At 42.7% G+C, this 16,113-nt stretch overlaps 1 protein-coding gene and 1 pseudogene across 2 annotated transcripts; one reads left to right on the top strand and one right to left on the bottom strand.

Moving 5' to 3' along the window:
- Positions 1-2,237: 2,237 nt before the first annotated feature.
- LOC307060412 (olfactory receptor 5V1-like) lies at positions 2,238-2,987 on the bottom strand (annotated as a pseudogene). Its single transcript has one exon. The product of its transcript is annotated as an olfactory receptor 5V1-like (transcript).
- Positions 2,988-14,264: 11,277 nt separating this feature from the next.
- LALBA (lactalbumin alpha) lies at positions 14,265-15,981 on the top strand (the record flags this gene model as incomplete). The annotated part of the gene is made up of 4 exons (XM_079714926.1): positions 14,265-14,397; positions 14,732-14,890; positions 15,368-15,443; positions 15,921-15,981. The coding sequence occupies 4 exons, from the start codon at positions 14,265-14,267 to the stop codon at positions 15,979-15,981; spliced, it is 429 nt and encodes a 142-aa protein (XP_079571052.1).
- Between the last annotated feature and the right edge of the window lie 132 nt (positions 15,982-16,113).

Raw genomic sequence — 16,113 nt, 5'->3', positions numbered from 1 at the left:
TGCTGCATATGACATTATTTCATTCTTTTTTATGACTAATACTCCATTCTATATAAAAATACCGCATCTTCTTTATCCATTCCTCTGCTGATGGACATTTAGGTTGCTTCCATGTCTTGGCTATTGTAACTCGTGTTGCTAGGAACATTGGGGTACATGTGTCTGTTCCATCCAGCAGGGGTGTGGGGACAAAAGGGAGAGGCTCAGCTGGAAAGGGAAGAAGGAAGTTTGGGGAGAACTCTCCAGAAAGAGGGCACAGGGAAGAATACAGCCTGCCCACCAAAATACCACCACTTTTACATGTTCCAAGTTCACGTCCACCATCCCTGTTTTCCACATGCCACCACTCACGCAGCCCTGCAGCTTGAAAACTGCAAGCACAAGACTCAAGCCAGGTATTTCTGGGTCCAGAGTACTGCCTCTGGAGAAACAAAAGGCAGTCAGACCGCAGACAGCCTGTGAGGCTGTCTGGTCACTGGGCCACTCCAACAGGCTGGAAGTGCCCCCATCAGATGATGAAGGCAGACTTCTGTCTCCTCTGTGAGGCGAGACAATGTGGGTCGGAGAGTCAGAGGCGTCCGGTAATCAACCCCTCTCCTCTGGGCACCTCTTTGGGGTCTAGGCTGGAAATCGGGCCCCAGAGCCTCAGGTGGGCTCCGCCGGTGCTCTGGTGCCCTCTAGTGGCCATCCTCTAGAACGCCAACTCTCAGGCCTTCTGCCACCCTCTCCAGCACATCTCCCTCTCCCTTTCCTGCCACATCCCAGACCAGAAGAGCTCCTGCCAAGGTGTGTTGCTCCCTAGAGGTGCTGATGGGTTGGACCAGGTTCCTGAGGCCATGCCCTGGGGTGATCCCAGGCTGCTGGGCACTTTTCTTTTGTCCACATCTCTAGCCAGCTGCCTGCCACTGGCCGAATGAGAAGTTTGCAATGAGGTGGGCCCATGTCTGAGATGCTCCTGAGGAGGCCCACCCATGGGAGGAGGGTCCTGTCTGTCCCGCCCTCCGATGGGTCCCAGGCTCCAGGCGGGAAGCTCTCAGCCAGTGTCTGAACACAGGACGCTGCGTCCTCATTCTTTGTAAACACTTGGAGTTACCTCGATACCATTTTTAAAATGGATCTCCCAGTCGGTATATTTATGAGATAAAGAATTTCCCTCATTAAAATTTAGGAACAACATATTATTAGAACGAGCAGGAAGACACAGGATGCTCCCAAATGATCTATTACTTGGAGGATTTAAAAATTCTAATGAGAAAACACTCACTCTCTTCACCCTCTTGGGCATCAGCACAAGGCAAGAATTGGCTGCACTCTTTATCCCTCTGATTTCTCCAGAACCTTTCCTTCAAGGAGAAATCTCTGGACTCTGCGGGGACTGTGAGTGGTGACAGTCAGCTAACTCTGAAGCTGAAAAGCTGGAGGAAACAAGACAGGCGAAGGAGATGAGAAGTGGTGACAGGGAACAGCAGGGGCGTCATGTTCAGTCTAAGGCTGGGAGTCTGGGTTAATCTCCAATGAAGGTAAGGGCGGCCAGGAGCTGACCCCACTGGCCTTGTCACATGGGGTGGGGATGGGTGATAGCCAAACCGCCATGGCCACTTTCAGAGAAATAAAGAAGAGTGAGAGGGCACCCCCGGGAGCCAGTTTGAAAACGGTCACTGTTGTGAAATAATAAGATGCATTTTTCAGAAAAGTGAAGACTATTCTCTTGGTTCTCAAAGACTTGCAAATACTGTGTGTTCTACCGGAGGCATGCTGAAGCCCCCAGCCTTTGAGGGCAGAAATGGGAAGTAATCTGGGTTCAAAACAGTCCAGCACTCACTCCTTGAGGGTGTTGAGGACGACCAGTGTCCACCCCTCGGGTGCTATGGGGCCTGAAATCCCCTTATCACCTGGGATGGGAGGGGCCACGCAGGTACCCCAATGGGCAGCAGGGGGCTTGGCTGGTGGGCTACAGACCATTATCAGATACATGATTTGCAAACATCTTGTGGCCTTTTAGATGGTGGATTATCCTTTTCTTTTCTCCAAGAGATCCTAAACCTCTGTAGGGCACTTCATTGCGCTTAGAGGGAGAGGAGGGACGAAATCAGGCTGGCAGGTGTCCAAGGCCAGTGCAGCCCCTAGGGCTGGGGAGGGAGGCAGGAGGAAGGGCTGAGAGTTGGCATTAGAGCAGAGGGCCACTAGAGGGTGCCAGGGCACCAATGGAGCCCACCTGCGGCACTGAGGCTGGATCTTCAGGCTCGGAGGTGAGAGGAACAGGTGGAGAAGGCTTTCTGCTTTCCATAGCTTGAAGGTATTCACAGCGCAGCGCTTAGAATGAAGGCATAGGATGCCACAATCCACAGGAAGGGGGCCAGTGTCAGGAAACCTGAGATGCTCGCTCCAGCTCCCCACATGACCCCCACATCACCATAGAATAGCCCTACAACTGGAGTAAACTCACAGAAGTAATTGTAGATCTCCCTGCTGCCAGGGCAGAGAGGCAGAGGGGCTGCGAGGGCCAGAGTGAAGGCAGAGAAGGAGAAGCCACTGAACTAGGCTCCAGGCAGTCATACAACCAGCTGCTCATCAGGGCAGGGTAGCGAAGGACGTGGCAGATGGCCAAATAGTATCATGGGACGTGGCAGACAGTAGCAGGCACTCAACTGCAGTCAGTGAGACAAAAGAGTAGAAGTGGACCAGACAGTGTCCAGCGAGATGGTTTCCCGCCCATCCAGGAAGCTCTGCAACAGCTGAGGCACGATGTTCGAGGTATAGCCAATCTCCAGCAGGGAGAAGTGGCAGAGGAAGAAGTACATGGGTGTGTGAAGAGTCCGACTGGAGGCCACAGCCAGCAGGATGAGGTTGTTGCCCCCGACTGTTACCACATAGACGACCAGAAAGAGGGTGAACGGGAGAAAGCCCAGGTGTTGCAGCTCCTCAAAGTCCTCTAGGATTAACCAGGTGGTCTGGTTCTTGCTGTCACTACTGGGCTGCTTTCTCATCTAGATTTGTCCTCAAGAGAACAGAGGAAGGTAATATTAACGAAGACTGTATTATGACCACACACCATGTTTGGCTTATTAATTTATTCATCAAGCAAGCACTGGGTACAGGCTTTATTGTCTCCTGTTTATAGAAGAGAAACTGAGATGCAGTGAGTTTAAGTCGATTATTCAAGGTCATTATGGTGGAGTCATGATTTGAACCCAAGTTTGCTTGACTCCAAAGCTCCTAACTACTATCCTACAGTGCTTTTTTTTTTTTTTTTTTTTTTTTGCGGTACGCGGGCCTCTCACTGTTGTGGCCTCTCCCGTTGTGGAGCACAGGCTCCGGACGCGCAGGCTCAGCGGCCATGGCTCACGGGCCCAGCCGCTCCATGGCATGTGGGATCTTCCCGGACCGGGGCATGAACCCGTGTCCCCTGCATCGGCAGGTGGACTCTCAACCACTGTGCCACCAGGGAAGCCCCTACAGTGCTTTTTGAAATCCTTTCTGAGTGATAGAAATGTCCATATCAGAGAGCAGTATAGGGCTCTTCCAACCAGCTATTTACATGACAATCTTCACTGAGCATCAGCAGGAGAACCATCCCTGGTAAACTCTTCTGGAAGGGTAGGAAGAGGGCCCAGGACTCCTTGGGAGGTGGTCCTGCTCTAGGTCTTGCACATTCCTGAAGCAGTCACTCATCTCAGACTATTTTCCCTTTCCAAGAAAATGAGACTTGGAAATCCTGACAAAAAATGTATGTCATCTACTCCATGAGAGATGCCATATAGGAAGATCTGAATTAACCTAGATCCCACTCTCCTGGGAAGCCATTCTTTTTCCTTGGACAAGTGCCCTGGTGACTGTTGGTAAAGCCATTTTCAAACTTTGCCCAGTCTCTAATCAGTCTGCTGGAAGCTGGGGATACTTTCTTTTTCTTGATTCTCCTGCCTTATGTTCCCTATACAGGACAAAATGTTCAGCTTATCTCACCTAACTGTAGATTCTTTAGAAATTTCTACCCTGGTTTTTTTTCTCTCAGTTATTGCAGGAAGATAATACCAACACACAGGAAGATCTTGATAAGTACTTGTGGAATATATGAAAAAATAAATAAATGAATTAGTTATAATAAATTTCCAATAGCAAATTGCCATGGAAAATTTCAGCATCTGAAATTAATGCTTGGGCTAGAGAAAGAGACATTTAAATGATTACCAAGGGAGAAGGAATCTCTGGTCCCTCCCCTAACTGAGGGAATATTGGAATATTGCTACTCAGAGCTTGAGATGGAACCATGATTAAGATTGTAGGTGGAAGTCAAAGAGATGAGTGTGTGTGTGTGTGTGTGTGTGTGTGTGTGTGTTTATGTGTTAAGCTGAAGAAACCAGAAAGCCCAACACAATATAGAGTTTTCTCATTTTTAAAGTTAAGAAAGATGACCTTCCACATTGGCAGATGGCAGCAAGAACACGGGGTTTTTGTGTTCTTTTCCTGGTCCTACCTGTTCTTCTGGACTTGATCTTACACCATGCAGACACACATTGGTCACATGGGTGGTACAGACATAGAGCAAATAGAGTACTTTCATATGTTTTTGAACATATTTTGTCTTCTATGTACTAGTGACTTCTTAAAGAATAGTGGAATAGGACTCTGGATTTAGCAGAGAGATGGAGCAAGGGAAGAAGCTAGTAAAACTAACCAAACCAACAAACCAGTCAACTGACCCAAAACGTTTCAAATCCGGACTCTGCATCGATGCTTATGATCAAAAATTTACTATCGTTCTTGCTAACCAGTGAATTTGAACTTGGTCCCTGTTAAAATTCTTAAATAGTTGTTTTACAGAACATTTGGAATTCTCATAAGGAGATATCATTAGGAACTATATAATGCGAATTACAGTGTGAAACCTCACATAATGTCTTTTATTGATAGTATTAATAATTTAGTAGATCAAAAAATAATTTAGTAGATCAGGAGAAAGGGGTAGGAAAAGGGCATATTAATTTCAGTAAAGCTTAACAGAAACCATGTTGACTGTGAGCTTAAAGAGAATACTCTTAGTTTGTTTACTATATAGCAAAAGTATTCATTAATGACCCTATGAAAGTCTGAGAAAGATGTCTAGTGAAAAGGAGAAAGTTTTGTAGATCTTGTTTCATTCACCTATCTAGACATAGCAAATATGCATGGCTCATCAAACTTCAGATGATATGAATCAAAGAGGGGTAACCAATATTATAGGTGATAGAATTATAATTCAAAATAATCTTGTCTTTTGGAATGCTAAAGACAAGATGAAATTTAACAAGGGCACGTATAAACTCTGCAGATAAGCTTTAACAATCAGTTGAAAAATTACAGGAAGGATAAGACCTGATTTGCTAGCCATTTCTGTGAAAATGATTTGAGATTTTTTTTTTGACCATCATGAATTAGGACTTAGTAAGTATAAAGTAGGAGGAACATACGAAGAGTGTGGAGAGGTTTAACCTGGAAAAGACTAAACTAATGGAAGACTATGATAGCTGTTTTCAATATTGAAGGGATTCTTATGAAGAAGAGAGATTATAGTTATCCCATAGAAGCTCAGAGGGCAGAAGAAGGACCATGGGGGTGGTGGTGGTAGAAACCCCATACCCACCTACCTGTGCTGGTTTCACAGAGGGGATTCTTATGGGGCTAACAATTGGTATTTACAGCATGATTTTTGGGATATGAAAATAAGGTAAAGCTCACTTTAAGACAGGGTAAGAGTGGGGACAATGAAATTTCTTCCTAGAGCCTCCAGAAGTTTCTTGGCAAATATGGGCCCCATTCATTGGAGGTACTTGGAACAAACACAAGACATTAAAAAAATATGGCATGCTTCCAAATTTGTTTAGGCTGTGTCAGAAGTTGTCCTCTCTGGAGGCAGAGAGTAGTTTGGGCCCAGATAAACTCTAGATACTCAGGTTCAGTAGAGAGGGGTCATGACCTGCTTTGGGCTTGGAGTCAATGCCTTCTCTCCTGGTTGTCTTACCCCTGGACTAAATTCTTCTGCCAGCTTACAGGTCTGTGGACTTTCTGCTTCTCTCCTGTGAAGGCTCCATGTTATTGGCTTCTCCCCACTCCAAGGTACTCATGGAAGACTGTTGACCCTATTCTATATATGCTGCTATGGACACTACTGCCTTTTCTAGAGCAAGACAGCCTCCTTCCCTTCTGGGGGTTGAAGAAGAGCCTCCCTAAGGAGCAGATGTATCTTGGAGTCAAACAGATCAGCTGCATCTATGTTTTTGTTCCAGGGAAATGTTTTGGTTCATTCATCAGGGACCACATCCATATGTTTCACTCAAATCTAATGACCTCTTCCTTATGAGATAGGGAAAAACTGGAAAGACATAAGAATATCCATGATTAAAACCAATATTTAATACTTTATAATTCATAAAGCAAATATTAACTTATTTAATAAATATCTGATACTCAGAATGAACCCCAATGTGAAATGCGTGTATGCTATCATTTGTTCTTGCATCATTGGGACCGATTATCTAGAGTATGACCTCTAAGGTCTAGATTAGCAATCTTCCTACTCTGGCATGGGTCAGGACCTGGGCCCTGCTTTAATCTCTAAACAAGGAGGAGGCAGGAGAAAACAGCCATATAATTCTTTTTTAAAAATATATCTTTATTGGAGTATAATTGCTTTACAGTGTTGTGTTAGTTTCTGCTGTACAACAAAGTGAATCAGCTATACGTATACATATATCCCTATCTCCCCTTCCTCTTGAGCCTCCCTCTCACCCTCCCTATCCCACCCCTCTAGGTGGTCACAAAGCATCGAGCTGACAGCCATATAATTTTGTAGATAATTTTCTCTGTTTAGTTTGATAGTTTTTAACATCACAGATTTACATAAACCAGGTCAGTCCTCTTAAAGAGAGTCCAGGCAGATAGTAAAATGCAGTTAAATGACAGATATAAAGAAGAAGCCTTGCTGCAGGAATACAGCACTGAGTTCCTTCCATATGAAAGCAGAGAGGGGACCTAGGCCAGAAGGAAGACAGCACAGGGTCACAGCAGAGGTTGGATTTTTTCCTAGTAACAGACTAGAATGGCTCCTCCTGGAGGAGACTGGACAAGTGTCTTACTTTGACAGCTGAAAGGCAGAGTGGAAAGACTTGGATGAGGAAAAGGTGACCTGCAAGGAAGTAACTATAATATTGTTTTTGAGAGAGTAGCTGAGAGTAAATATGGCTGCCTCAGTCTTGGGTTGCTGTAAAGAGCCTGAGAGAGATACCAGCTGAGAAACAGAATAAGAGACTTTTCCAGGTAGAAAGGAAGTCCAGTGTTTATTAATGTAGAATTTATGATAATAGTAATAAAAATATCCAACTTGTATTTAAAAGTTTAATTCCAGCTTTTTTCCCCCTGAAGTGTTATCTGTGAGTTTAAAGTGGAAATGAAGGGTCTACATGCTGTTTCCTAGGTATTAGATTAGTTTTTGTATAAAACCGTGCCATACATTAATTAATTCAAGAAATATTGTACTTACCAAGTATTTATGACCTGTCAGACACTGTTCTACACTCTAGGTATAAGGCAGTGAACAAAACAAAATTTGGTTAGCGGAGTTATCTGAACTACGTTCAATTACCCGCGTCTTGATGATGGATACATATTACCCTCATCAGAAACCTCTTTCATCCAGAGCTGGCTTTCCTGAATGCAGAAATCCTGCCTGGGAAAAATTTCATCTTCATAGGACTAGCTTCCTTTGTCCCTCATATCAACTAACTGATATAAGCATCAAGAATGAATGGAGAGATTGGGCTTCCCTGGTGGCGCAGTGGTTGAGCGTCCGCCTGCTGATGTAGGGAACACGGGTTCGTGTCCCGGTCCTGGAAGATTTCACATGTCACGGAGCGGCTTGGGCCCGTGAGCCATGGCTGCTAAGTCTACGCATCTGGGGCCTGCGCCCCGCAGCGGGGGAGGCAGCAACAGTGAGAGGCCCGCGTACCACCAAAAAAAAAAAAAAAAAAAACAATGAATGGAGAGTATATAAAGAGGAGGATGTGTTAAGACCAGAAAACAAAATAACGATACTAAAAGAGATCATTTAGTGAATATCTCTTATGTGTGAGGCACTCTGATATAACAGTTTTACAAAATTATCTCAGTGAAGCCTCACAAGAATTGAGGAAGGTAGTTATTATCATTATCTACAATTTACATATGTCAGGTAAGTATAGCATAGAGAGATTGAGTACATTGTCCAGGATCATACAATTAATAACTGATGAAGCCAAAATTCAAAGCTGACATTCCACAGTATTGCCATTGGATAATAGAGAAGGGTAAATAGAAGATATTAAGAAAAAGAAGAAAACTGTGATGGGTTGGCCTGGAAATATGATTAAGTTGGTCCATAAAAACTATCTTCAGACGCTTGCTACCTCCAGAGTACTGTGGAACAGACACACAGATCTACAGACGTATGTGAAATGTACCCTAACTTGTCTCCTATTGATTGTCAAAATTTCATCCTGGAAAAAATAAATAAAGTGGATGTTATCAAACAATGGCCTCAGTCATTAACAAACAAAGTCTCAATAAAACACTCTTACAATACCTCACTATGACGGTAACACTTCCTGGTGAACTCATCAGGATAAACTTGTTGCAACTACATGAACTAATTTTCTCAATAAGACTGTTAGTTTGATCCAGTAAGATGTTGGAGGATATTTAATAAAAATAAAGTTTGGCTTTTGGAATTACTTATCATCCTATGTCATCCTTCATGAAGATAGTTAGATAGCCAGGCCAACTGTCTTTCAAGACTAATTTTGGATCATGGCAATAAAAACATGTGAACAGCACATATACATTAAAATAACTTCATCATCCAAAATATTTTTCCTTCCAATTTTTTTATGTGCATTCTTTATATAGTTGTAATTATCATCATACATAAAATTTTAATCCTAATATTTCACCTAACATTTTATTGTAAGCATTTTATATTATTTAAAAAAATTTACAGTTAAAAAAAAATAAATTTATTATTTATTTAGTTTTGGCTGCGTTGGGTCTTCGTTGCTGTGCGCGGGCTTTGTGGTGACTTCTCTTGTTGTGGAGAACGAGCTATAGGCACATGGGTTTCAGTAGTTGTGGCATGCGGGCTCAGTAGTTGTGGCTTGTGGGCTCTAGCACACAGGCTCAGTAGTTGTGGCACATGGGCTCAGTTGCTCCGTGGCATGTGGGATCTTCCCAGACCAGGGCTCAAACCCGTGTCCCCTGCATTGACAGGTGGATTTCCAACCACTGCGCCACCAGGGAAGTCCCAGCATTTTGTATTATTTCTTCATTTAAAATAATCATACAATATTCATTATGTAGATAGAGCACCATTTGCCTAACCATTTTTTTCATTGAAACTTTGAGTCTATATATAGACCATATATATTCCAACCTTCCACTAAGCAGGAGGGTCATTTATATTCTTCTTATATATTTCTACTGATAAGAAGACAATATATTTTTGGGTATCTCATATATTCAATAAATGTAGTTTTGAACCCCATGACATGTAGGTCAGTATTGGTTGGTCAAGACACAGAATTTTCCTGTAGATAACTATGGTACAGTATGGAATGGGATAACTGCCACAAAAGAGCTACATAGTTTGTTGAAATTATAGAGAAGGGAGTAAAGGAAATGAATGGATAGAGTGGAATGTGAACTAGAATTTAAAGGATAGCAAAAGTTTTAGGAAGTTAAAAATGAGGGTGTCTTCAGTTTCCACCTCTTAAGGAGTAAACTGGTACCAGATTAGGTCTCCCAATGTAAGCAACTACATAATGGACACAATATATCAAGTATCTGTTTACAGCTATTGGAAAACATACAGCACAGGACTGTAACCCCTGAGAGAAGGGAAACCACTGAAGTGAGCTATGCCACCACCTTGGCTTTCTGTCTTCACACAGTTTTGAGACCCAAGATCAAAGAAGGAGCAAGGCAGGATTGTCTCGCTGAGTTGAAGAGACAGAGATCAGAGTTTGGGGAGGCAGAGATAGTTTGAATCTGTGGGCAGCAGAGGAGGGAGATATGCAGAGACAGAATTCTAGAAGCCTGTATATGGATACCCACAAGACTTTAGCTACGTATTATTAGGAGTGTAAATTGAGTAACTAGTCGAATTCACACAGAGTGAGATATTTAAGGTCTAATCAACCAGAGTGGAGACATCTCATTGAAAACTGGGAGCATTCAGTAGACACCTCAGAAAGGCTACACTTGAATAGGGTTAAATTAGCTCAAGAATAAAGGCTAATCTTGACCTGCTCTCACAAAGTTTAAAAACAAGTCTTAAAAGATTAAACTGAATGTTAAGTATCCTAACTGTCTACCAGTACAAAGCCAAAACTCTTTAAAGGAAGACAACAAAATTCAGATGCTCAATAACAGAACACCCATAATGTCCAGCATCCAATAAAACAATTAGTAGAAATACAAAGAGGCAGAGAAATGTGACCGCTAGGCAGAGAAAAATGAGGCAATAAAGAACATCAGCAAGATGGCAGAATAGCAAACACCAGACCTTCCTTCACCCATGGAGACAAGGATTTAACAATATATGAACAAGTTGCTTTTGTTAGAAAATCAGAAACCAGCTAAGAGATTCCTGGATAGAGATCTTCCTGTTAGATTTTGGGAGTTCAGATTCTTTTTCTGCTTCAGCTGCTAACTGGCTGCCCTCTTTGCCTTGCAATAAAATGATGAACTGAAACAATGTAAACAGAGTAATCCAGTGCTTTACTTCATTAAAACTTGGTCCCTCCCCTAATTCCTAATTGGAATATTGCTACTCAGAGCTTGAGATGGAACCATGATTAAGATTGTAGGTGGAAGTCAAAGAGATGAGTGTGTGTGTGTGTGTGTGTGTGTGTTAAGCTGAAGAAACCAGAAAGCCCAACACAATATAGAGTTTTCTCATTTTTAAAGTTAAGAAAGATGACTTTCCACATTGGCAGATGGCAGCAAGAACACAGGGTTTTTGTGTTCTTTTCCTGGTCCTACCTGTTCTTCTGGACTTGATCTTACACCATGCAGACACACATTGGTCACATGGGTGGTACAGACATAGAGCAAATAGAGTACTTTCATATGTTTTTGAACATATTTTGTCTTCTATGTACTAGTGACTTCTTAAAGAACTAGGGGGAGACTTGAAATGGGAGTGGAATAGGACTCCAGATTTAACAGAGAGATGGAGCAAGGGAAGAAGTTAGTAAAACTAACCAAACCAACAAACCAGTTAACTGACCCAAAACGTTTCACATCTGAGACTGGTTCTCCTGTCACTTGGCTGCCTTGTGAATAAGCCCTCTGTGTACTGCAAACCTCAGTGTCTCAGCGATTTGGTTGCTGCCCATCAGGCAAAACCAAGCTGGTTCAGTAACACTAGGACATCAGGAGTTCACAAGTGAATTCATCTAGAGAACTGACAAATTTGTCAAAGAGAATTGGATCTTGGATCTTTTTTTTTTTTTTTTTTTTGGTACACGGGCCTCTCACTGTTGTGGCCTCTCCTGTTGCGGAGCACAGGCTCCGGACACGCAGGCTCAGCGGCCATGGCTCACGGGCCCAGCCGCTCCGCGGCATGTGAGATCTTCCCGGACCAGGGCACGAACCCGTGTCCCCTGCATCGGCAGGCGGACTCTCAACCACTGCGCCACCAGGGAGGCCCAAGTCACCTTATCTTTGATAAAGGAGGCAAGAATATACATGTAGAAAAGACAGTGTCTTCAATAAGTGGTGCTGGGAAAACTGGACAGCTACATTTAGAAGAATGAAATTAGAACACTTTCTAAAACCATACAGAAAAATAAACTCAAAATTGGTAAAGTCCTAAATGTAAGGCCAGACACTATCACACTCTCAGTGGAAAACATAGGCAGAACACTCTATGACATAAATCACAGCAAGATCATTTTGACCCACCTCCTAGAGAAATGGAAATAAAAACAAAAATAAACAAATGGGACCTAATGAAACTTAAAATCTTTTGCACAGAAAAGGAAACCATAAACAAGATGAAAAGACAACCTTTAGAATGGGAGAAAATATTTGCTAATGAAGCAAGTGACAAGGGATTAATCTCCAAAATTTACAAGAAGCTCATGCAGCTCAATATCAAAAAGACAAACAACCCAATCCAAAAATGGGCAGAGGACCTAAATAGACATTTCTCCAAAGAAGACATACAGATTGCCAACAAACACATGAAAGGGTGCTCAATGTCACTAATCACTAGAGAAATGCAAATGAAAAGTACAGTGAGGTATTACTTCACACCAGTCAGAATGGCCATCATTAAAAAATCTACAAACAATAAATGCTGGAGAGGGTGTGGAGAAAAGGGAACCCTCTTGCACTGTTGGTGGGAATGTAAATTGATACAGCCACCATGGAGAACAGTATAGAGGTTCCTAAAAAACTAAAAATAGAACTACCATATGATCCAGCAATCCCACTACTGGGCATATACCCTGAGAAAACCATAATTCAAAAAGAGTCATGTACCACAATGTTCGCTGCAGCACCATTTACAATAGCCAGGACATGGAAGCAACCTAAGTGTCCATTGACAGATGAATGGATAAAGAAGATGTGGCACATCTATACAACGGAAAATTACTCAGCCATAAAAGGAAACTAAACTGAGTTATTTGTAGTGAGGTGGATGGACCTAGTGTCTGTCATACAGAGTGAAGTAAGACAGAAAGAAAAAAAACAAATACTGTGTGTTAACACATATATATGGAATCTAAAAACAAAAAAACCCAAAAAATGGTTCTGATGAGCCTAGGGGAGGTGCAGGAATAAAGACACATACGTAGAGAATGAACTGAGGACACAGGGAGGGGGAAGGATAAGCTGGGACGAAGTGAGAGAGTAGCACTGACATATATACACTACCAAATGTAGAATAGGTAGCTAGTGGGAAGCAGTGTATTGCACAGGGAGATAAGCCGGTGCTTTGTGACCACCTAGAAGGGTGGATTAAGGAGGGTGGGAGGGAGATCCAAGAGGGAAGGGATATGGGGATATATGTATACCTATAGCTGTTTCCATTTGTTATACAGCAGAAACTAACACAACAGTGTAAAGCAGTTATACTCTAATAAAGATGTTAAAAAAAAAAGAAATCAGGTTTAGACATTGAGGTAGAGAGAATGACCCCCTGCGTGAAGGAAGCTAACAGCTATTGGCACCATGACGTGAAGCTTGATGCCAGCAATTTGAAGGAATCATCAGAACTAGTATCCTAAACTCTACTGCTCAAGGACACTGATCCAAAAGCTCAGATCCAGAATCTTGTTTTATAGGCTCTAGATATATACTACTCCAACCTTAAAGTACTTGAAGTCCAATCTACCCACTGGCTTGGGTCACTCTTTTTTTAACCTTCTGTGGCCAACTCTGAAGCTGTCTACAACTTTATATGTTTATGAACAGGTCTGTTACAAGTTATTACTTTTAGGTTTACAGTGTGTTATCTGGCTATTTAGTGGTAGTGGTGGTTGGATGTGGGGAGGTTGATAATAGCTCATAGGGTAACTAAATACTGTCATACACACTTTTCAAGTTCTCCATTTTCATGAAATAGGAAGTCTCTGAGTCCACGTTATATCTGATTCTCAGTCTATGTTGCCATATTCTATCTCTATTCCTGAGCCCTCAGCCACGAACTGGCATATCAAGGAATTCTTCCTTTGTTTCATGCCTGGGTCGACTGGGCAAGTGCCAGTTCTGATCCTGGAACCATGACAAGTGATGATATACACTCCTTTCCCAAATTCTGTATTTCTATAAGGAGAAGGAGGAGTTGGCCATGGACCGTTTTTGTATTTTCTAATTGCTTCACTCGTATTACCCCTGAGGCCTCCTTTGTTCCTGAAGTAGGTTGGGGACATCCTGCTTCCTAGAACCAACACTACAAGAAATAAAGGTATAAACAAAGCCAAATGGGAAACAGGATCATGCTTGTAACTCTCTCTGGACAGGTAAAAATACCTGGTATGGTCAAGAGATTCTGGGAAGGAAAGGAATAATGGAGTGAAATTATGGAAGGCAGCTGGCAGGCTAAATGTTTCTTTGTTGGCATGGTCAGTCTCTCTTCATCCTCTTCCTGGATGTAGGGCTTGATGCCAGGACCCCTGAGGCTTTCTCCACAAATAAAAGGAGGTGAAGTTGTGTGGTGACCCCATTTCAGAATCTTGGGAGCAGCCAAAATGATGTCCTTTGTCTCTCTGCTCCTGGTGGGCATCCTGTTTCATGCCATCCAGGCTGAACAATTAACAAAATGTGAGTTGTTCCAGAGGCTGAAAGACCTGGATGGCTATGGAGGCGTCACTTTGCCTGAATGTGAGTTCCCTGCTATCTTGCTTTGTTCCATACTTCATCTTCTTCTATCTTCCCCACCCTTCTCTTCCTCCTCTTTTTTTCTCTACTTTTAATTCAATTATCTAATAATCCTCTTACCTGCCCATCTGTTTACTCTCTTATTACATTTATTCACCTATCTCTCTTTTCTCCCATTGTCTGATCTGTTTTTGGAACTCTTAATCTTATCAAGATACTCTGTGGTTGGCCGTATTTGGAGATTGGCTGGAGGGCCTTTTTCTGTCTGGGAATACATGTCCTCATTTATGCTATATGTGGACATCCCCGTGATATCTCTTTTTCATCTTTCTTTCAGGGGTCTGTACCGTATTTCATACCAGTGGTTGTGACACACAAACCATAGTAAATAACAATGGCAGCAAAGAATATGGACTCTTCCAGATCAATAATAAAATTTGGTGCAGAGACAACCAGATCCCTCACTCAAGGGACATCTGTGGCATCTCCTGTGAAAGTGAGTGACCACTTTTACCATGTTCCTGTGTTTTTTTGGAGCCTACTCCTGGGATAATCTCCTTTTTTGGCATCAAGCGCACCTCTAACTTCACTGCCTTGGACTCCACATCAACTGTGGGACTTCAATTGATAGTACTGAGTAAGAGGCTGTTAGAATTTTTCATTATCACCAAATCCCCAGACAGTCCCTTAAAGTTCACGGGTAGATGATCTGAGCTGTTTGGGGATCTTGAAGTCTAATACCCTGCATTTTCAGAGTAAGTCAGTTGATGAAGTTGATAATTCTTCTAGAGATGCCCCCAGAGAAGCAAAGGGAGTCCTTACCTAGGGGGAGGCCTTACTGTACTGGATTTCTCATATAGAAAGGCAACAGGCATAAGCCTCTAGATCAGAGAATGACCAGGCAAGAGGGAAACTCATTACCTTTCTGGGTAATACTTAGCTCTCTCATTTTTCCTCCTGTAACTCCTGCCAGAGTTCCTGGATGATGACCTTACTGATGACATTATGTGTGTCAAGAAGATTCTGGATAATGTAGGAATTAACTACTGGTGAGTCCCCATTCTATTTTCTACTTTACCCTTCTCCTCCTTCTTCTCACCCCTTTAGTCCCAGCACCATTCCCCTTTCTCTCTATTTCCTGGTCTTTTAAGCTAAAATGTAGTCTTCAAAACAAAACTCATCAAGCAGACTCAGGTTTTCAATTTTCAAGCCTCACTCACTCCACTCCTGTTTAGCAATTTTCCTAACAAGTGTTCCCTAATAGAGGGCTGAGACCCAGGATTTCCTTCACCTGGATTTGAATATTTAATTCTAAAGCAAGCCCTTTGTACCACTGCCCTACAATTTTCTTGGAGTTTAAAAAAATGGACCTTACTCCACTAGGTGGCTCAGTGTCCCTTGCCATCCGGCTAGGAAAGTGTAATTTTCACCCATACTCTTCCACCTCGTCCCTCCTGGGGATAAAGCTAGATGGAAGTCTGAACTAAGATCCGGCCAGTCAACTTGCCTTGTCTCTTCATGATCAGGTTGGCCCATAAAGCACTCTGTTCTGAGAAGCTGGATCAGTGGCGCTGTGAGAAGTGGTGAACGTGTGCTGTCTTTGCTGCTTCTGCCCTCTTTATGTTCCTGGAACTCCTCTTCCCTATGGCTACCTCGTTTTGCTTCTTTGTACTCCCTTGAAACTAATTTGTCTCTGAGCCGAGCCCTGTAGTGACACCA

The sequence above is a fragment of the Hyperoodon ampullatus genome, assembly GCF_949752795.1.
Source record: "Hyperoodon ampullatus genome assembly, chromosome: 11".
In the NCBI taxonomy this organism is placed as follows: Eukaryota; Metazoa; Chordata; class Mammalia; order Artiodactyla; family Ziphiidae; genus Hyperoodon; species Hyperoodon ampullatus.
The sequence above is the reverse complement of the archived record's forward strand: the minus strand, read 5'-3'. Positions and strand labels throughout refer to the sequence as shown.